A 23,185-nucleotide genomic window follows, 5' to 3' on the forward strand; every position below is an offset into this window, starting at 1 on the left:
TGGGGAAAGTCACTAGTCATATCCCACATATCCCAGTCATAGCAATGCCTTGAGAAAGAACATTGGGAGTTTCTAGAACGGTGAACAACAGTCTATGCACAACTTGTTCCAGCTCCAGAAACACCAAATGTCTCTCAGCCGATATCCAAGATAAACGGTCATCCTCATTGAGGAGCCTCAAGAAAGCTCTTCTCTGAAGTTCTGCAATATATGAAATGCAACTGATTTCTTATTAATTGGTTACAAGACAGCAAATAATCAACTAAAAACAATCATTAATCATTTGACAGCCTTGCCAATGGTATACGCCCAGGTTGCTTTGGGAAACCCACAGGGGGTCAAGTCATAATCCTTACTACTGTGTGGTTGTGTCCCATGCCACACCACTACCACTAATGGCTATGAACAGAAAGCATATAGGATGGTCAGAATGAACTGGCTACTTCTCACAGAAGCCCTGTCCTGGCCAGCATGCCATCCTCCTTTCTCACATATTACTGGAAGAGCAGCATGTGGAAGCAGTGACTAGATGAACCATGGCAATGTATGACTCAATCCTAAGCATCTGCCACCTTCAAGGGACCTTCCTTTCACACCTCTGCAATCCATGTCGCTGGATTCTCCACTGCAGCTGAAAAGAAGGGAAGCCTGTTCTTCAATCCCCGCTCCCATAATCTATATCACAGAGTATGATCTCCCCTCCCACCACACCTCAAACTGAAGCTCATTTGCTGGCTAAGATTTAGGATAGAATAGCCCTATTAGAGCTCTGTTTTTATATACAGATCTCAGAACACACCCAGTTCCCAGCAAGAGACACAAGTGAAGAACTGCAAGAGATAGTTGCTAACTTGGAACTTAATTTGGTTCAAGACCTGCGAGGGCTTTCTGCACATGTTCTTTGTGGCAAAGTTGGCTCACAACTGCAGCCTGCAACAATCTTCTCATTCCAGACCCTTTGATCTCACTCTGGGAATCTCACGCTATTTTAAGAACTTCTCTTCCCCTTGCTCCTGTTATAAACAGCTGGTAAAAACCGGCATCTTAGATATACACAAGTATTTTATAGAAGAGTTTGCAGCGGGTGGGCAGAGAACAGCAGGAATTTGCTGTGAATTTTGCAGTTTGAAGGAAAAAACCCATGTGCATATATCTTTTGGTGGGCCCAGACAAAGGGGAGAAGAGGATACCAGAATTCCTTTCCTTGGAGATTCACCACAGCTGGAACCTCTTCTGGAAGCTCTATCAGCCTTTCTGCTTTGGTTAACTTTAGGCAGCTGGAGTTAAGGTGTTATAAAGTAATTTTAGTTGCATATGGCATTTTACAGTTAATCTGTCTTCATTTGATTAATCAGCTCAAAGCATGCACCTAATGCATTTAAGCTATTGCAGGATATTCCTGTAGGTTTGTTCCAGTCCAAACACATGGCATGGGTGGCCTGAACAGCCCTGGGTGGGCCAGGGCAAGAGATCGACAGACTGTCGGTCCTCTCTTCTTGACAAGAGTTTTGGACCTCATGCAGTAAGTGCATATCTGAAGCACTATAAACAGACTGGCTGAAATGGCCCTGACTCATTGCCCTTTAATTCCATTGCATTCTTGCCTGTCCTGAGCACTTGGGAATGGGGCGGAGCTAGAACAATTCACCTTAGAGAGGGCTCTCTAAATCTGTTTGAATATGGGTTGGATTTTGGATTTGCAACCAACACTCCCTCTCAAAGAGTTCCTGTGTATGCCTCTCTTTAAAGCCAGCCCCCAACCACGGCCCCCCTACCTGTTGTTCCTTGCTTTTCTTTCCCATCCTGCTCTGTGCTGACGATGCTGATTTTTTTCACAGAATGGAAGGTGGCAGCCGTGGTCACTGGGCCAGCGTGGACGGGAAACGTGGTCTCCACCACCTCATCACTGCGATACGTGGCATAAAGTGGCATCTTTGCTTCCTCAGAACCCATGTCTCTGCTTGCCAAGGCTTTGAGGCTGGCATAGGACTCCTCCAGACTTTGTGCCCTCTGCGGCCGATGGTCCACCCCTACAGCTGTGCTGGCCACAATCTCTGGTTCTCTTTCCATTTGGACCACCTTGATTGTGTCCACCCGGATGGGGATGTCCCTCTTTGAGAGCCTGTTTGCCCACTGCTCTGCCCCTTCTCCCTCTACTTCCCACTCGAGCGTCAGACCACCATCTCCTGTGGAGGTTTCCTTGTCCTCCTGCTCGTTGCCCTGACCCTCCAGTTTCTGGTGTGCAGCCTGGAGCTCCTGGAGTGCCCTCTTCAGCTGGGTTTCTAGGACAGCAATTTTGGCTGACAGAGCCTGAATGGCTTGGCGCTGGCGCTCCTCCTCTGGGGAAGGCAGCCCCAACTCCTCCTCCCTGACTGCTACCCCTACATCGCACTTCCCCACCTCCCTGCCTTCTGCCGACATACCCACACCCACTGACCTCACCTCCTTCTTGTCCAGCCTGCTGCCTCCTGTATCAGGCCTCATGCTGCTGCCTTTCTCTTTGTTTTCCCCTGCCCCCTCCTCAGGAATGTCTATGTAGAGCTCCCCCCTGGACTTGCCCTTGCCAAAGCCCCCTGGATGCCCCAAGAACTTCTGGCTTTTGAGCTGGACACTAAGCTGCCGTTTCTCCTCCTGCAGCACTGAGATTTTCACCTGCAGCACTGGGATCATCTTCACTTGTTCTTCTAACTGGCGCAACTTCTTCAAGGCCACAGCCATCTGCTCCCGGACGTGCTGGAGGTGTCCTGGGGTGGGTGAGACAGGGGTAGACAACCCAGAGCCGATGGGTGTGAACTGTCCAGGAGCTCCTTGCTGTGAGCCATTGTAAGAAGTCTGGCGAGAGGGGCACTGGCTTCCCACCAAAGAGCTGGTAGAGCCAGACACGCTGCTATGAAGGCTTCCAAGACCACTTGCCCTGGGCCTTTCCCCATCTCCTGAGCCTGCCTGGTCCTCCAGTTTCTTTCTGGCATCCAGCAAGGTCTTCTCCACGCGGGCGCTGAAGTTGGTTGGTGTAGCTGTATATTGTGGGTAAAAGCTGCGCCCACAATAGGAATAGGAGGAATGGCGACTATCCATGCTGGCATTGGAGCAAAGTGACTCCGTGGAGGTCCACCATGAACCGGTGTAGCCATAACCGCGTGGCAGTGAACTGTAGCGCGGTCGACGGTGAACTGGAATGCGCTTAATAGTGTGGCCCTTCTCAATGTCATCCACATACTTGAGGAAGTCCAGGTCCAGGCGGTAGCCGTAGGGGGTCTCCACTGAGTAGGGCAAGTCCTGCTCCTTCCCATGAAAGGCTGTAGCAGAAGCAGGACTGGCCTTTCCTGCAGAGCATAGGGGCGGGGGAGAGAAAGAGGAGCTTAAACATTTGGTTTTTTTGTCTGGTCGAGAGCTCTTGTGAGAGGACTGACCATCTCCAATACATGGCAACAAGCTGGAGGTTTTCTAGGTCATGGCAACGTAAGAGGTCAGAATGTGTTGATGCATTCACAAAGAGTGCCTCCTCGCCTTCGCCCACTCCAGTGTGTGGACAGGTTTTTAATTTGGAGCCGCTAAAAGGAAGGGGAGTGGGGAGTGCCCAAGCCTGAGGTTTGCAGCCGCTCATTCTTTTATAATAATTTGTCATTAAGTCTGAATTGAGCCACTGAGGCACTGATTTCTTCGTGACCATCCCTCAGCTACATAATTGCTTTCACTCAAAGACACAACATAACCTTGGGCATCTTCCAGAAGTGGCATAAATCCTGCAATCTGGGCTGTGTGATGACTTGTGGCCCTCAAAGACAGCTGCAGTAGTTTGCTGCCAGTTAGGCTACGCTTTTGTGGTTAGGGCAACCAAGAAAGCAGAGTTTGGGGAGGGACATTCACTTCCCATCCTTCTTGATGATGTTCAGTGCACGGGCCTGGAGAAGACCCTGCTGGACTGCTCACATGCAGACACTGGAAAGAACAAATGTTCCCACAAAGAAGATGCAGGAGTGATATGCGGTCATGTCGATGTTACTGAGACTGAACAATAGGAGGAACAGGAAGGAAGTACCATGGGTGGTTTATCAAACTAACACATTTTGAAAGGCCTGGCCTTTCAGGATTTTTAATTAGTTTTAATTGTTTTAATGTTAACCTGGTTTTCAGGGTTTTAATTGTTTTGATAGTTTAATTGTTTTTTAAGATATTTTTAAATTGGTGTTTATATTTGTATTTCTGTTTTAATTGTTTTTAATGATTTCTGTTTTTAATTGTAAACCGCCCTGAGCCAGCTCGGAAGGGCAGTATAAAAATCGAATGAATGAATGAATGAATGAATTCATAACTCAACGTCTGTCCAGGCACACTGCCGATGCTATGCTGTGACATCACATCTCAGCTAGATTTTACAAGCATCAGGTGGACAGGTGAGCTTCTTTACTCACCCACAGAACAGAATCCAGGAGTCCAAAATCCTGACTCCTGTTCCCCCTCAAACTCTGAACAATGTCTCCTGCCCCCTCAATGCAGCAGTGATCCAAGACAATGGGGCTGGCATGGGGGATAGGAGTGCAAAAAGGGAAAGCTTGAGGAGCAACTCATTTAAAATTTGGGAGAGGAGAGAAGAAGGAGAAAATATATATTTTGGGGATTGACAATACGGACTATTAGGTTTGATAGGGGAGTTATGTAAAATGAGGGGGAACTTCTCAAGTGCTGGGGGTGTGTGTCCTGCACCTCAATTGGGGATCTGATCTTGTAGCACCCCAGCAGGCCAGGCACCCCACCCTGCCATTCTGTCCAAAACCCACCTGGAAAGCCAGTCTCCATGTGCAGAACCTGGGCCATTCTTTAATCCTGGTCCAAATTTCGACACACACATCCAAAACAGCGGAGTGTCTTCAGAGCTCAGAGAGAGGCGATGGCCACACAGCCTGCAAAGAGAAGTACAGATGCTGCTCAAATACACACATGCCCTACTACAGGCAAAGCCCAGCCCAGTCAGTCAGTCTGCTTGCTGCATAACTTCCTTGGAAGATGCTCAAAGACCATAGAAGCTGGACCGGTTGCCATCTAGTTCTCTGTTGTATTGTTCACCCCCATTCTCACGGCACTTCTTGTGTAAAATGCTACCAGTACTGAACATTTAAGTAATACCAGTCTTGTGTGAGGTGCTGTATACTGAACACAACAGTGCACAAAAGGTCTTGCCTACACAGCTTTCACAGTCCTCCCAATAATTCACACCAGGTTTATTCCTATTTGAATGACTTCCATTTGACAGAAAACAAAAGACAAGAGAGTATAAGTTGCCTGGGGCCACACAGTGGCCAAGCAGAAAACCTAGCTCAGGGGCCAGCACTCTCTATCCACAAGAGCACCTTCACCAGTACAGCTAGTTCAGCTAAGGCTGGTCTTCCTCCACATACAGTTCCCTGGGCTTGTTCTACCCATGCTGCAAGAAAAGGTGAAGAACTAAAAAAGATTTGATCACCAATGTAGGCAACTAAGACATTTTTCATTTGGATCAGTGAAGCAAGGGGGCATCCTTATTTGAACCCATTTTCAAGCTCAGTTTCAGGAATCCCTACTTACACAGAATAAGAGCCCCTGGTGGCGCAGTGGTAAAACTGCCGCTCTGTATGTAACCAGAAGGTTGCAAGATCAATCCTGACCAGGGGCTCAAGGTTGACTCAGCCTTCCATCCTTCCGAGGTCGGTAAAATGAGTACCCAGAAATGTTGGGGGCAATATGCTAAATCATTGTAAACCGCTTAGAGAGCTTCCAGCTATAGAGCGGTATATAAATGTAAGTGCTATTGCTATTGCTATTGCTAATTGTGGCATCCTTATTTGAACCCATTTTCAAGCTCAGTTTCAGGAATCCCTACTTACACAGAATTGTGGCATACATGCAACCTCTGTCATGAGCTATGAGCTGCAAATCTCTAGTTCAAATCTCATCTTGGTCATGAACTGTGCAGGCTTAAGCAAACCACTGCTTCCTAACTTCAGACCCCCTATGAAGAGTATAGGATTGCATTATCATGATTTCCAAGACCGCATTGTCATGATTTCCATGATTTCCAAGATATGCAGAGCACTTTGAAAACACTGGGGAAAGTGCATGCCAAGTGGGAATAGACTAAAGGAGGGCAGTGAGGTGCAAGAGCTGTGGAGGCAGAAGAACAGAGGGTAATCAGGAACGCATCAAGGCAAGGAGCACAAGGAAGTGGACCAGAGAGGGACAGGCTGAATGGGACATTGTTTTCCAGTGACCAGCCAGATCTTGAGCTGCAGCTCGCTAGTATTCTTACACTTGTGGGGAAATAATTGCAGAGCCATGAACATTCCTTGACTCCCGATCCATTTCCCTCTCTCTCTCTCCCGGATCTCACATTCTCTGGCTGCAAAACAGTCACAGAGAGCAGAGGGAGGGGGAGACAATCCTTCCTCGACTCTCTCCTCCGTCCCATTCCAGAATCCCTGACCCCAGCCCAGCCCCAGCGCTGGGTCAGCAGATACTCTTGTGCTCTCTCCAGCTTCTTCCCCTGCCAAAGCCTCAGCACACACCAGACAGTCCTGCCGCCTCAGCCTGTTCCCGCCACCCCACTCCCTCAGTGGGTGACTCCAGCCAAGGCTTGGCAGATCACAGGCCGGCAGGAACCATTCCAGTCAGAAACCCTGTGTCCGGGGGTGGGCGGGGGGGGGGGAGTGCCGCAGAAACAAGTAGGAAGACTTGGGGCAGGAGGCACTTTGATTCCAACTGCAGGCAACCGGCCAGTGCTGAATCTCCAAGAAGCGAGGGGCGGAGTCTTCCTCTCTTGCATATTATATCACATACCCTCTGGTCTGGAAGCCCTTTCCCTAATCCCAAAGGTACACTTAGGTCATTGTGGAGCCTGGAACTAAAATGCCTTTGGACCACCCAACCACACTGCTGGAGGACCCCCTCTGCTGCAAGTTAAGCATCATCTCCCTACACACACACACACACACACACGACACATGCAGTATTTTTAACACGTGGGTTCTTGAGAGCACAAACAGCAACTGAATTTGCAAGAATATAAGAACAAAACACAGGTATATTTATGCAAATATGCATTAGCGGAAACATTTCAACATGCAGCTTAATATATTCCCATCCCACATATTTCGTTCTCCACCCCCCGCTCTGTCTCTAAAGCACTCAGCACAGGTCATAATCACACTCGGTCGCCTGGCGCAGAGCAAGCCAGTGGCGAACACACCCCAGGAGGATTAGGTGTGGAGGATTTGGGGGGCCCCAGGGGGTATGGGGGCCCTGGACTTCAGCCCCAAAGTCCAGGGGTTAGAGCTCCACAGCCTAATCCCCCAAGTCAGCAGAAGGTAGGGGAGGAGAAGGCACTCTGCATGCGCTCAGAGTTATTTTGCATGTATCAGGGCTGTCTTGTCCCTGGTTCTGGGGCACGGGATGGAAGCTATGGTAACAGCCACTACCTTAGATGGGGTAGTCCTTACAAGGACTACCTACAAGGGTTGGGCCTATCATGGAGAATAGGGATAGCTATTAGACATAATAATAAATGGAAGTAGTATCTCTCTGAATACCAGGTGCTGGGGCCAAACAACAGAGGAAGGTCATCACCTTCATGTCCTATCTTCTAGCCCCTTAGCCGCCAGATCTCCCAAGAGTTAATTCCTGTTGAGATCCTCACCATTCATTTCCTACAAGTGAGCGACTCATCCGCTTCCCCTTCCCCCCTTCAGCACCAGTATTGTCCCCTGCAATCTGCACTCAAGCAATCTGATCCCCATGTCCGCACTCAGTCCAGAATCAATTGCCAGAAAGAGCTCTCTGCTTCAGCATTCTTCCATGCAGGCAGCTGATCCCCCCGCCCACCCCACAAATACACACACGTTGTGGAGAGCAAAGATGCAAAATTTAAACCAGCGTGGTGTAGTGGTTAGAGTGCTGGACTAGGACCGGGGAGACCCGAGTTCAAATCCCCATTCAGCCATGATACTTGCTGGGTGACTCTGGGCCAGTCACTTCTCTCTCAGCCTAACCTACTTCACAGGGTTGTTGTGAGGAGAAACTCAAGTACGTAGTACACCGCTCTGGGCTCCTTAAAGGAAGAGCAGGATATAAATGTAATAAATAATAATAATAATAATACTAAACTGGGCAACTGCTCGCACCCATTCACTCCTCCTCCAGTGTGCAGAGGGATCTGCACCGCAGTGTGCTAGTCTATAGCAGGGATTCTCAATGTTGGGTCCCCAGATGTTATTGGACTTCAACTCCCATAATCCCCAACCAAAGGCCCCTGGGGATTATGGGAGTTGAAGTCCAGTAACATCTGGGGACCCAGCGTTGAGAATCCCTGGTCTATAGCATAGGTAGCAGGGGTAGTGGTGAGGGAAGCAAGCTCCCTCTAGCTAGGAAGCAGGTCCCTCCTGCCACCCTCCAGTGTGGTAATGACCAATTGGGGGAAAGGTCAGTCCAGATTAGGCAACTGTCCAGAAGGCAAAAAGCACATGGTCACAAATGTTGCTAAAACACGTCTCCACAACACAAAACATGTAGCTTTTGGAACATAGAAGGCCATCGATGGACAACAAAAAGGTTTGTACCCTATCACCCAAATCAAATCAATCTTTATTACCATCATAGACCAGCATAAAGCATAAGGGGTGATTACATATTACATATTAAGCGTAAAAGTAGATATTAAAAGCCTTGCGGTGAGAAACACTATACAAGCATATGATAAAAGGCTATAAAAGAAATAGAAGTCAAATTTAAAATAAAACTATGGCTGGGACAAAAGGAAGCCTGCAAACGAAATAACCCTAAATGCCAAGATCCGAAGATTGCAGTTAACATTAGTTAATAATGGTACAAAATGGGTACAAATATTTATAAAAGGCTCATAAAAGCATCATAAAATGCATAAAGGCATAAAATGCATAAAAAAGCATTAAAAAGTTATATGAAAGGCGTGGAGGCATAATACCTTACTACACAAAGCACCCTTTGGGACACAGAAAATGATTTTTCTGTATGAGGTTGCACATACATTTTCTGTATGAGGATGCCTGGGCAAAGCAGAATGAGAGAGCAAAATGGTCAGACTTCTGGTTCCATGAATGCTACCCATAAAATCCAACATTTGGAATATTGGGGTCCAGAAAACTGAGGGTTCTCTGTATGGAGAGGAGTCTGGTCTTCTGGCAAGCAGGAAAGGTGGGTGTGTGCAATGTACACAAGCCTGTGCTGACTTTTAACCACACTACTGTGGGTTGAGGTGGTTGTGTGCAGGCATGCAATTCGACTTCAACTGCCGTTGCATTCCCCAGCTAGAACCCCATTGAGCTAAGAGAGCAGCCAGCTGACTGCCTCTGCTCTGACCACACAGCTATAAGTTGTGTTGTGAGGTGGTTGTGTGAACAGGCCTAATGTCTTGATACAGCAGTTTTTCTTTGGCAAGCAACAGCTAGTTCATTTCGTTTGCACTGCAAGGAAAACAGGCGGCAGCATAAACTCACAAGAGAGAAATCAGATCACATACATCTTTCTGTTGGGAAGGGAAGCTGATAGAGTGTCCTGGCACTCATTTAAGAAGTGACAGAGCTCTAAGGCTCAGGGGGGTCTTGCTACATGAACTGCAGCTGACAGACCACTGCTGAGGTAATGATGGCTTCCTTTCAAACCCAAACCACCTGTAGTCCCTTCCCTATTTGGTTGCGAGGGGCTGATGGAAATGCTCTGAGCCTCTCCTGAAAGGGACCGCTGTGCAAGGAAAACACAGGAATAATCCATTTGGAATGCCACCAGCCCTGACTTCACAGCCATGCCTTTGCAGGCAAGATGCCTGGCCAGACCTGAAGAGGACACAACCACATCTGGGGAATCTTTTGACAACTCTGCCGGCTTCTAATTTCTGAGGGGCTGCACTCCCCACCTGCCACTCTTGCTCTTGCTCCCATTCCCAGTTGCAAGAACCCAGTGGGTAGAATCTGAGCCAGCGAAGGAGAGGATGTACAAGAGGGATGGAAAGCCAAGAGAGCAGACACAAGCGCAACGTGACAGAAATCACAGCAGGTCTTATCTGATGGAGATGATGCTAAGCGTCCTTGTACAGAGCAAGACTTTTGGGGAGAGGGAGAAAAAGGAGCAAGGCAGGAGGGAAATGAACCTGGCAACCTCCCCCAAGAACTTGAGAAAGAGAGCAGGCATCTGAGAGGTCAGTGGACCACTGAGAGGGCAGTGAGGTGCAAGAGCTGTGGAGGCAGGAGAACAGAGAGTAATCAGGAACGCATCAAGGCAAGGAGCACAAGGAAGTGGACCAGAGAGGGGCAGGCTGAATGGGACATTGTTTTCCAGTGACCAGCCAGATCTTGAGCTGCGGCTCGCTAGTATTCTTACACTTGTGGGGAAATAATTGCAGAGCCATAAACATTACTTGACTCCCGATCCATTTCCCCCTCTCTCTCCCGGATCTCACATTCTCTGGCTGCAAAACAGTCACAGAGAGCAGAGGGAGGGGGAGACAATCCTTCCTCGGCTCTCTCCTCCGTCTGAGTGAGGTGCCTGCTTCCCTTGCCCCTCTGGAGCTGCCCCTGTGGCCAGCGGTGTGGCCCATTTTAAGTCGTGTAGGCCAGAAAGCTATCATCCAAACTAGCCCAGAGTCAGTAACCCTATTCAATCATTATGTTCCATGTATGTACAACAGTATCTATCTGTGCCCTGTATTTGAGGGGACCTGTATCCAAGTTCATTCTTAAAATGAATGTAGGTAAATACATTCACACACAAACATGTACCTGTGTTCAGACACGCATATGCATGTACAATATAATGTGATGCCAGAGGGTGAAGTGAAACCAGACTCAGAGCATGACCAAGTTTATCCACCACCAATATGTTATTTTAAAGACAACGGATGTTTGAGTGCAATAGGGGATCTCACTTAGTTTCTCACTCAGTTTTCAAAACCAACGCTAGCCAGGTTCTCACAGTCGGGTGAATAAGAAAACTAAATTACTTTGGAAGCGAAAATGGTTAACAAACAGGTTTCAGGTAAACATGCTTTAGACAGAAGAGGATGCAGAGAAGAACACTGTCATAAAAACAGAATGGTGCTCCTGTTGCTGTGTACTGCCTCTTTAACAACAAACAAACAACAAACAACATTTATACACCCCTTTTCAACAGAAGTTTCCAAAGCAGTTTACATAGAGAAATAAGAAATAAATAAGATGGATCCCTGTTCCCAAAAGGGCTCACAGTCTAAAAAGAAACATAAATAGATGCCAGCAACAGTCACTGGAGGGGCCACTATGCGAAACAGGATGCTAGACTAGATGGGTTTGGGCCTGATCCAGCAGGGCTGTTCTTATGGGTACTGTGCTGGGGGTGGAGAGGGCCAGTTACTGTCCCCCTGCTAAATAGAGAGAATCACCACATTAAAAAGGTGCCTCTTTGCCAGTTAGCAGGTTACCAGCAGAGAGAAGGCCTCAGGATGTGAGAGAACTGGGGAAACAGTTTCAGATTTGCAATAGGAGCCAGAGTCCTTGGGCCCATATGATCACTTCAGGGCCTGAACTAGGTTCACATGGATGAGAAACTACTGACTGTGGAAAAGATGTCCTTATTGTTGCCTCCTTGAACTCCCGCCCCCAGTTTTATGCACTGGACTTTTCGAGTAAGTTGTGAGCAATGCATAGTTGAGGTATTATACGAGCTCTGGTGTGTTCAGCTGTGACCACATATAAGCAATAACTGTGGCCTCATGGGGGTGAGTGCCTGGAGTTCTTTCTTTAGACATGTATAACTGCAAAGTGGAAAGCAAATGGTGAAGTGTGCAAGTCAGTAAAAAGATCTAGGGATATTGGATTTTATCTGTACTAGACTTCAGTTCCTTTCCAGATGTAGAAGAAGCTTCCGTCAACTCTCAGTTTTACCAGTAACTCCTTTGCAGAGCCTGGGGCTTTAGTGCAAGCAACTGCCCACTCCTCAGGGAGACTAGTAATGCCAGAAGGGACTTGGCCATGCTGGCTGTGAACAAAATGTTGCTCCCTTGACTGAAGCAGCATGGCAGAGAAAGAATTTGCACCTAGTGAAATATTTAGTCTGGTGTTATATCAGCAAAACTTATGTAGCCCAGGGGATTGGGAGAGGGCGGGGCTGCTTCCCATGCAAGCCAAGAGAGGCATGAGGTTTTTCCAGAGCTGCAGCCAGGCAGAGCTGCAGCTCCTAGCAAAATTCCGTGTGGTTTGGTGTCACACACACACACACACACACACACACACACACACACACACACACAGAGACAGGAGTGCCAGTACCAGTGTTCTGGAAAGTCTGAGACAGGCAGGGGAGTGAAACTGAGTCATGGTGAACAGATTTCACGCTTCCAAATCATGTTTCACAAGATCAACAGGCATTTGACCTCATGCAATTTGGCTTCAGGATGAGATGTCAGTACCGCTCTGTGTGAAGGAAAGCAGCCTGTGGCAGTGGCTAAATGTCAGGACTTGCATGTCACACAGGGAAGGTGGGATGAGGCTTGTTGCTCCTGGACCTCTGGCCGGTAGCAGAGAGGCCGCGGAGGAGGAAGAGGAGGAGGAGTCTGAGGTGTGCAATTTATCAAATTGAGAAGGGGGCTGAAAAAAGGTGGCGGGATGAAACTAGTCATTTCCGCCGCCCCCCCGCCCCCCGCAAGTAGAGTTTGGGGAACGAGTAGAATCAGCTGCCAGAGTTCCAGGCATGAAATCACTCTACTATTTCATGAGGAAATGGGCCTATGTCTCTAACCTGCCGTGCCCCAAAAGTCAGGCACCTAACAGTCAACTTTGTATAGGCCCATCCTCTGCAGCTTCATTAGTAAGCTGAACTCAGCTCGGAAAGCAGGTTTCAGTCTCAGCCTTAGAAAAGGAAAAGGGTGCCTCTGAGCATGTACAGCATACACCCTCCCTGCAACCCCTGCAAAACCAGAGCCAGTATTCACATGAGGAATCGCACATTTCCAGGTCAGGGTACTGTATGGCTGTGCTTGAGCCCTAGCACCTTTCCACTAATAAATTAACCACTGCCTAACGGCTACTCTGTGGAATATGATCAGTGATCTTATTGCACATCAGTCTCCAATTTGTTCTCATGCTCAAGAAGAGAGTTAACAGAGAAGAGCCTTCCTCGTGAGCTCAGAACATAACAGCAGCTTTGCTGGATCAGGCCCAAGACCATTCTGGTCCAAGTATTTTGTTTCTCACAGTAGCCCACCAGATGCTTCTGGGAGATCCACAACCAGATGAAGGCATGTGATTCTCCTACAATTGGTATTCAGAAGCATCCTGCCTCTAAATCTGGAGGTAGCCTATAGCCATTAAGACCAGCAGCCTTGATAGACTTGTCCTCTATGAATTTGTCTCATCCCCTTTTAGAGACAGCTGTTGGCCATCACCACATCCTCTGGCAACAGAACAGATTCCATAGACAAATCGTGTGCTGTGTAAAAAAGTACTTTCTGTTGCCTATCCTAAACTTCCTCCCCGTTTCATTGGCTGGCCCCATGTTCTGAGAGAAACATCTCTATACACTCTCTCTCCACACCATGCATAATTTTAGAAATCTCTACTATGTTCCCCCTTATCACTTTTTTCCTAAATTAGAAAGCCTCAAATGTAGCCTATCCACATAAGGAAGGTGCTATAACCACCAATCATTTTGGTTGCCTTTTCTGTAGCTTTTCCATAATATCCTTTTTGAGATGCAGTGATTGGAACTAAACACAGTATTCCAAATGTGGCTATATCATAAAATACAACATTAGCAGTTTTATTTTCAATCCCCTTTCTAATGACCCCTTGCATGAGATCAGCCTTTTCACAGCTGGAGAAGTTGACATTTACTTTACCTATTCACCACAACCCCAAGATCCTTCTCCTGGTTAGTCACCAACAGCTCAGACTCCAATGCGTATGTGAAACTGGGATTTTTTTTGCCCTAATGTGTACCACTTTACATTACATTACATAAATAATTTGCATTGCACTACATTTGCCATTTTGCTGCCCATACCCAGTTTGGAGAGATCCTTTTGGAGCTCCTCACAATCAGCTTTGGAGTTCACTACCCTACATAGTTTAGTGTCATCTGCAGATATGACCATCTTATTGCTTACCCCAATTTCCAGATCGTTTATAAACAAATGAAAAAGCACCAGTCACAAGACAGATCCTTGGTGGATTCTTCATTATGAAAACTGTCCATTTATTTCAGCTGTCTGTTTCCTGTCCTTTAATCAATTACCAATTCATTAAATGGACCTGTTCCTTCATCCCAGGACTGATTAGTCTGCTTAAGAGTCTCTGATGAAGGACTTTGGTAAAAGCTTTTTGAAAGTACAAGTATACTATGCCAACTGCATCACTTCTATTCACATGCCTGTTGACACTCTCAAAGAACTCTACAAGGTTAGTGAGGAAAGGCTTACCTTTGCAGAAGCAATGCTGATTCACCTTCAACAATGCTTGTGCAGGACCATCTGGCCCTGCTGATGTTTAATCATTTTATCACTAATTCTGCTTTCCATCAATTTACCTAGAACAGAAATTAAGCTAACTGGCCTGCAATTTCCTGGAACCCCTTTTTAAAGAATGATGTTCCATTGGCTGCTTTCCAGTCCTCTGGCACAGAAACAGATTTTAGGGACAAGTTACATATTTTTACTACCAAATCCATGATTTCGCTTTTGAATTCTTCAAGAATTCTCAGGTGGATGTCATCCGACCCTGGTGATTTGTTAATTTTTAATGCTCATTATTATTGTTGTTGTTGTTAATTCGATTTCTATACCTCCCTAACAAAAATGGCTCAGGGTGGTTTACACAGAGAAATAACAAACAAATAAGATGGAACCCTGTCCCCAAAGGGTTCACAATCTAAAAAGAAACATAAAATAAACACCAGCAACAGTCACTGGAAGTACTGTGCTGGGTAGGGGTGGATAGGGCCAGTTACTCTCCCCCTGCTAAATAAAGAGAGTCACCATGGTAAAAGGTGCCTTTTTGCCCAGTTAGCAGGGGTTGTCTTAGAACATCATCTCAATACAGGTATGTCTTAGAACATCATCTCATCATCTCTATTTGACTCAGCTATCTATTTGAAGCTCATTTCAGGTGTGGGTATCTGCCCTGTATCCTCTATAGTGAAGACAGATGCAAATAAATAATTCAGTTATCTATAATCTTCATCCTCCTTGAACATCCCTTTCACTCTCGTCATCTAACAGTATTCTGTTTCTGATGTATAGTTTTTATTCTTCACTTTGATGTTTTTAGCTAGGTGCTTCTCAAATGTTTTCTCCAAATTCATTATTGTCTCCTTACATTTCCTTTGCAAGAATTACTGAGCCAGTGTGATGCAGTTGTTAGAGTGTTGGACTAGGACCGGGGAGACCTGAGTTCAAATCCCCATTCAGCCATGAAACTCACTGGGTGACTCTGGACCAATCGCATATCTCTCAGCCTAACCTACCTCACAGGGTTGTTGTGAGGACAAATATAACCATGTACACCACTCTGGGCTCCTTGGAGGAAAAGCGGGATATACATGTAATAAATAAATAAAATTATGTTCTCATTTGGGAAGGGATTTCCATTTTCTAAAGGAAGTAGGGATGTGCACGAATTGTAATTTGATCATCAATTCCATGCACTGCCTAGGCACTCCCTTTAAAAAGTGCCCATACTTTTAAAAAAGCCCATACCTGCTCAGCTGCTGCTTGCAGCTGTAGCCACAGCTGCAATCCCCCCAGCACCCCTCATGCAGCAACTGCATGCACATGGCCTCTGTGCATGCATGGAGGCCATGTACATGCCACTGCAGCGTGAGGTGTGCTGCGGGGGCCACCAGCAAAGAAAAGGCATGTGCAGAGACCATGTTTGTGCCACCACCGCACAAGGGGTGCTGCTGGAGTGAGCGCTGGTACCACAGGAAGCAACGGCAAGCAGTGGAGGAGCAGGTATGAACCTGCTCTCCTTCCTTTTAAAGGTGCCCGGGATGTGTGTTGAATCGTAGATCGAATCATGATTCGTGCACATCCCTAAAAGGAAGCTTTCTTGACTCTATTTGTTAGCCATGCTGGCATCCTCCTGGAGTTGGTGGTACCTTTCCATCTTTTGTGTGTGCTTTCTAACTGGGCTTCTGTTATTGAGGTTTTAAATAACCTCTATGCATTCTAGAGTGATATTACCTCCTGACTTTCCCTTTCAAAAATCCCCTCATTTTAAACAAGTTTCTTCTGCTGAAGTCAAACATGTCCATTTGGGATTTCCTTGGCAATTATCCACTTGCATATATGATGAATTTGATCACACTGTGTTCTCTGTTCCCTATTGGTTCCACAACACTGACATCTCACACCAGCTCAGATAAACAACTGCCTGGTTATCTTGCACATACAGAGCTAAACGAAGTTCGGAGAACAGCGCAAGCTAACAGTGACTCTGGACTGCCACCTGGAAAAACAGAGTGCACAGATTGATTTGGGTGGTCCAGAAAAATACAGTGGGGGGCAGAAAACCTTGCAAGTAAGCACACAGCAAGAGTCCACTCTCTTATAGTACGATAATGCCCATTCTCAAAGGAATTTACGACTAGGCCCGCGTGAAGCTTAAGGGGCCAATTTGGCTTCGACCCAAAGTGGAAACAGGACCAAAATGGGCCAAAGCCTTTTAGAGGAGCCCCACCAAGATTTATTTCAGCTCCCAACGCACCTCTAAAACTACTCACAGGACTAGGCAGGGGGAAGGAAGTGACTTCCCTGAATCTTCGCTTGTGGTCAGCCGCAAGCAGGCAGTAGTCTTCTGCAGCTTGACTTAGAATGACTTATTTTCCCTTCCCCTGAAGCCCTGGGAACAGCATGGGTGTGTCTGAGGTTTGAAATATTGTCTGAGGTTGTAGCCATTGCTGCAATCTCAGAAAAGATTTCAGACCTCAGAAGTACCCATGCCATTCCCTGGACTCCAAGGGAAGGTAAAATAGTAGATCACTGTAAAAGTCAAGCTGCGGAGGATGGCTGCCTGTGCCCTCATGGCTGGAGCTCAAAAAGGTTTGCCCCAGATACATAGGACACAGAACACAGAAACCTGCCTTATACCAAGTCAGACCATTGGTCCATCTACACTGACTGGCAGCGACTTCTCCAAGGTTGCAGACATTATCTTAGCCCTCTCTTGGAGATGCCAGGGAGGGAACTTGGAACCTTCTGCATGCAAGCAGGCAGGGGCTCTTCCCAGAGTGGCCCCATCCCCTAAGGGGAATATCTTTACAGTCATCACACATGTAGACTCCCATTCAAATGCAAACCAGAGTGGACCTTGCTTAGCAAAGGGGACAATCCATGCTTGCCACCACAAGGCCAGCTAATATTTAAGTTCAAAGACGATCCAAAGCAAATAGGGGACGCCTCTAAATTTCAAAGAGGGTTCCCAAAATGAAACAGGGATACCTCACACAATCCAAGAATGTATGGGGGGCAGGGGAGCAGAGGTGCACGTAGGTAATTTTGGAGCCTGGCCCTAAAGCCCTTTGGAGGCCCCCCCCCTGCAAATTAAGCATCATCATGGATCACCCCACCTGGGACAGACTAAAGAGGATTTGGGTTCCCCCAGGGGCTGTGGAGACCCTGGACTTAAGCCCCAAAGTCCAGGAGTAAGACTGCTTCTGGGGAGGAGCCCCATACAAAAGGAGGGGAAAAGGGTATAAAGAAGGGGAAAGGAGGTCATGGGTATATAGGGGTGAGGAATATAATAGTGAAGCAGAAAATCGTAGGGATATATGTATCAATACACACGAAAAATTCAAGAAAACTAGCTAATGTTCTCATCGGCCCAGTCTGGAGAATGGCTATGTCTGGAGAATGACTTTATCATGCGTCCAGTCTGGAAAATAAGGCATTTCACACACATATTCCTGGAATCTCTCCACAAGTATAAAAACTTATATCCAGCACAGCACTTGGTACTCTGGCAAAGTTTTTAGAATTTTTAGAATTCTATAGTGTTATGGAAAAAATGGGCTGCTGTATCTTCAAGATGCATCTTCATGTTTGTTAGGCCCGTGTGTGCTGCAGCTAGCAGAGAGAGAACCTGCCTCCTTGGAAGGGTTTGTTTGCTTTCTTTTTGCTGCAGACCCAGCACTTGGCAGCTACACGTTACTAGCTAACATTAGTAAAACTGAGGCTAGGTGGCCCTTCCCTCTTTGGCAGATTGCCACCAGCTTATTTTTAAAACAGGACAGATGCCAAACAGGAAAAAAGCAGATGTTGATGGTGAGTCTGGGTGCATTTTAAGGTTTAGGAATATGGGCTGAACAAACAGAAATCAAATTTTTAAAAAAATATATGAGGAAGAGAATATTTCAGAGAGGGAAGCGGGGGAAGCTCTAGTTTTAATGCAGCATAAAGCTGCATCTACAGACAATTATGGGGGGGGGGAAGTATCCTTAAGAAGTACATGAATGCTAACTCATTCATTTTGACCTTTAAAGGCAATAGATAGTTGTGCTTGTTTACCAGAAGTTGCATATGCTGCAGTTTCAAATTTTGGAATAAGGCAGTAACTTTGTAAGCCAAGTCCCTCCCTCCCATTGCTGCATTAACGCAAAAGGAACATCTGCCTGCCAGAAAACAACAATAATCTACCACAAGGAGGAAAGTCCCTCTCCTCCTCTTTCCGTTGTGCCCATCAGAGACTTTGAAGAGAGCGCCCACATTTGGGAGAAAGGAGCGACCTCACAAACTCTGACTTATGAAGTCAATGGTGACCTTACTCCCATAGGCAGGTAAGCAGGGGCAGTCCTCTGATGAGGCAAGGCAAGACAGCTGCCTCAGGGGGCAGACTACTGGGGTGCCAGCAAGATGGCCCTGGCCCTGCCATGGGAGCAGCTCTTCAGGACTGATCTGAACCTTGCAAGCTTTGCAAGGAGTCTCTCCTTACAAAAAATGAGGAGGAAAGTGAACTGCTTTCTGCCTCTCCACCCCCACACCACATTCAAAGTTTGCAAGAGTCAGTTCTGAAAGGGGATTGGCCCACAGCAGGGTTGTGGGACAAGACAGCACTTGGTGCCTCACCTCAGGCACCACAATACCTTGAGCCAGCCCTGCAGCTAAGCAGTAAAATTAATTTTTATGGGAGCTAAAATTCAGTCTCTCTAAACCTAGATTCTCACACAAGGTCAAATCAGAAAGCCATAATAGCTTCAGATGTCTTTTTAAAAGGATGTCATTCCTGTGTACGCCATCCAAGGCAGGTCTGGAAATCTCCACCACCAGCACATTAGACTAGGACTGAGGAAACCCGAGTTCAAATCCCCATTCAGGCATAAAACTCACCTGGGCGTTTTCCAGATTACATGCTGCAACGTACTTGCAACGTATCCGCTAAGCGCCCCTCCATATTGCCTGTGTTTCCACATCGGTGTCACTGCATTGTCAGCAGGGTGCCATTCGCGTTTCCCATGCATTGATTTGAATTTTAATGATGCGTTTTTGCCCTACAACATTGTAAATGCGCTGCAGGAAAGTAGCTGTATTCCTCCATTGTAGGGAAAATTTTATTTACCGCATTTTATGCACTGTAGCATTTTGCAGTATAGACAGTTCTCCCCACCACCACCATGCTTGCTTCCTCCACCCCCTCGCTGCAGGGAGAGAAACAGGCAGGGAGAAATCTCGGCTTTCCCCTCCTTTCCTCCTCACAGATCCCAAACCACACACCTCCCCGCTCCTCCGCTTGCTTCCAACATAACTTGAGCTTGTCAACAGCAGGGGAGGGGAGAGCAGCTGAGAGCAGTTGAGATTTCTGAATCCAACCCTTTCTCATGCACTTTTTACTGAAGAGGAAGCCCACTGAACTAAATCATTTACTTCTGTGCAATCACTTGCTTAAGAGCCTTCCCATCTCTTACAACTTTAAAAAAGGCAGTCAAGACACATTTGTTCTCCCAGGCTTTTAATTAGATACTCTTTTAATTGTTTGATGATTTTTAATAGTTTTAACATTTTGAATTTTGAATCGTTGTAATGTTTTAACCTCTTTATTTGTTGTTTTTTATTGTTTTGTTGTAAACTGCCCAGCGACTTGCATTTTGGGCGGTATACAAATATGTTAAATAATTAAATAAATAAATACTACAAGGCAAAGGGCAGGGAGAGAGAACAGTCACTTACTGAAAAAGAAGCCCCTTGAACTGAATCATGATTCATTTACTTCTGTGCAATCCCACAGCCCTCACTGGAGTAGCACACGCCTCCCCTCCGCCTCTTCCCTCCTATTTATTTGTTTCCTTGGAGGTGCGCCACCATCATCCTCCCTCCTCAGGAGAAGGCCCGGCAGGAGGGAAGCAGTGAGGGTGACGGCAGAGAGGAGAAAGGCGCCCCATCACTGCCACAAGGCTCCCCGCCCCTAGCGAGGCTCTGCCTGGGGCACCGACTGAGGAGGAGTGGTGGAGGCTGCTGCTGCTGGCCGCCACCACCATAGAAGAAAGCGCCTACTCAGGCACGCCAGTTCCTCTCCCCCCCCCTCCGCAGGATTCTCATTCACTCCCCCATTAAAAAAGATCACGTCACACATACTCCATTAGCCCAAATGGAGCAGGAGGAGGGGCAGATTAATGCGTTTCAATGAGAACACGGACATTCCTGCCTGTAAAATACATTAGCGGATGGAAAATATGAATGGCCACCAGCTTACAATGAAGCATTAAACAACCCTTTACTCTCGTTTTGAAACCGTTGCATTATTCCGTCACAGTCTGCAATGCATTAACCGTTACAAATCTCATAGTCCAGAAAACGCCCAGGTGACTTATACGTGACTGAGAGGTAAGTCACATCTCTTAGTCTACCCTAGCACACAGAGTTGTTATGGCATAACGTGTGTATGGTGTTTATCGTTATGTGACAAACATAACCATAATCTTTTTATTCAGCAAGGAGAGAGCAACTGGCCTATCCATCTCCAGCACAGCATTCTTCCAGTGGCTGTTGCTGGTGTCTATCTTATGTTTCTTTCTTAGATTGTGAGCCCTTCGGGGATAGGGAACCCAGCCTAATTATTTATTTGTCTATGTAATATAAATATATTTATTGTTTCGGAACTTTTGTAGAAATGTGGTATATAAAAATTATTCTTATTCATATTCGTATATACACCACTCTGGGTTCCTTGGAGGAAGAGGAGGATATAAATGTAAACAAACAAACAAACAATCGATACCCTATGGAAATACTAAGGGGTACTAGGATGTGGTGGTGGGTGGTGGTGGTGAGAAAGCTCTGATAATCAGATCAGGTCCATAACAGGCACTGCATCTGTGCCAGTGATAAGTTGAGCTGTTTGTCAGCAGCGCACAAGTTCTGCTGTTTGAGCAACTATGCAAATAGTATAATTGCCCATGCAAGGTCAGAATTCAAGGCAGGGCAGGAACACAGCTGGGTTTGCAGTTGGAGACAAGAGAGTACAGATTTTGAGGCAATTAGAACTGAAGGCTGATGTGATCCAAAACATAAGGCTTTCTGGCTGATTTCTTTAATAAGGAAGCACAGTAAGCCTTGTGGGCAGAAAAGTGAGAAATAAAGTTATTGGAAGCAGAGTGTTTAGAACTTGATGATCAAGGAAGTACTGAGTGAACAAAGGATGGGACAGCTCTGTAAGCTGCAATTCAAGTCACTGAGTGACCATTCTGACACAGATAAGACTTTCGGCACAGCCCAGGGTTTTTGAAAGCAGCAGTAGCAACAGCAGGCTTAAGTAAATGTTACACATAAACCTGGATAATAAAATTCCAATAGCGAGAGAGGGGGGGGTGGGGGTGGGGCTGCCTGTTCGCTGCTTTTCTGCTCCAAATTGCCTCCCCCACCGCCACTATTTCCTACAGAATTCCAATAAACTTATTTGTAAGGAAACTTGCAAAGGGAAACAGTAGTGGGAAGTATGACTTGGGATATATAGGTCCTAAAGAGGCTCATTTTCTTCCAAGCCAACGTAAATAAGGACAACAGAAAGGAAAGATATTGTTTGAGCAGGCTACTATGTCTCCATTAATTGCCTAGGAAGGAGGTACTGGCAAGAGCTCTATATTATATTAAGAACTGCTGCTTTGAATATTCTGATGAAGCAAGCATCAGAATTGCTTTGGAGAATAATGTAGAAATCCCCGAGAAAGGTATGCAGTTTGCAAAAATCTCTCATGATACCTTGACCTCTGTGTGTTTTTACTACAAGGGATGAATTTTGCTTCTTTTTTTTTTAATGTCAAGATTCCAGAAATGCTAGTTGGATTTTTAAAAATGCAATAAGGAATGTCCATATTGGCTCACTTCAAGGATTTGATGCCACTGGACCATAAACTATGCCCATTGGCTAATGGTACAACTTTGTGACAAGTCATCTCTCAGCACAGAGAATCCAGAAGTTTACAAACAGCTCTGCTTCTTTAGCCCTATTCACAGATTCTGTTGTATGAGTGAACAGATGTCTGCACTCAGGTACATGTTTTTATGTGAATGATTGTACCTGTGCTTATTTTTAAAGTGAACCTGGGTACAGGTCCCTTAAATGCATGCTACAGATGGAAAGTGTACTTATTCCAAGGTCCTATTTCATTCTTCCTGCAAATTCCCCCGAAGAACTATATGTGGGCTCTTGTACTGGGAAGAACATTAGAGACATCACTCACTGCTTGTGATACTGTCATGAAATGTGGCGGTGAGATGACCAAGTTATTGCCCCTTTTTCATGCACTTCCTGGTTGCAATGCTAAATGAATACAGACTATCAATTTACCATGAGGGACATACAGGCGGCATTCACACATACATATAACACCGCAGTTAAGCCTGACCAGAGTTAAAATTCCTAACTCCAATTTGCACCGCTATATTTTGAGATTATCTCTGCGAGGAAGTTGAGCCGTTGTTGTTTTCATCCGTTCCTAAGAAGGCATTCCAGCTGGTGAGCAGCCTTGTTGAGGGAATCATTCTACATCGTCTTGTCTTCAGTACAGCAAACTGCCGTTAGCCTAGCTGGGGTTGATGGAGAAGAGAGCCCCACCCTGCAGCTAGGCCTCCCAGCCAGCTCCGTGGCCAGCCTGTGGGCGAATTGTCACTGCGTCAGCTGCTTGGCTGCTATTGGCTACAATCTTCAGCAGGGCGTGCTGAGAGTGA

General features: G+C 46.4%; 1 protein-coding gene across 5 annotated transcripts in view; it reads right to left on the reverse strand.

Moving 5' to 3' along the window:
* KANK2 (KN motif and ankyrin repeat domains 2) overlaps positions 1-23,185 on the reverse strand; it is a 106,598-nt gene that overhangs the window by 14,096 nt on the left and 69,317 nt on the right. For all 5 annotated transcript variants that reach the window (XM_053291873.1, XM_053291867.1, XM_053291870.1 and 2 more), the window contains 2 exons: positions 4,779-4,901; positions 1,776-3,323 (listed from right to left, as the gene is read on the reverse strand). In XM_053291873.1, coding sequence (XP_053147848.1) covers positions 1,776-3,323; positions 4,779-4,815 — 1,585 coding nt within the window. In that variant the 5' untranslated portion in view covers positions 4,816-4,901. The remainder of the gene's footprint in view (positions 1-1,775; positions 3,324-4,778; positions 4,902-23,185) is intronic.

This window comes from Hemicordylus capensis, chromosome 2 (assembly GCF_027244095.1).
Source record: "Hemicordylus capensis ecotype Gifberg chromosome 2, rHemCap1.1.pri, whole genome shotgun sequence".
Taxonomy (NCBI): Eukaryota; Metazoa; Chordata; class Lepidosauria; order Squamata; family Cordylidae; genus Hemicordylus; species Hemicordylus capensis.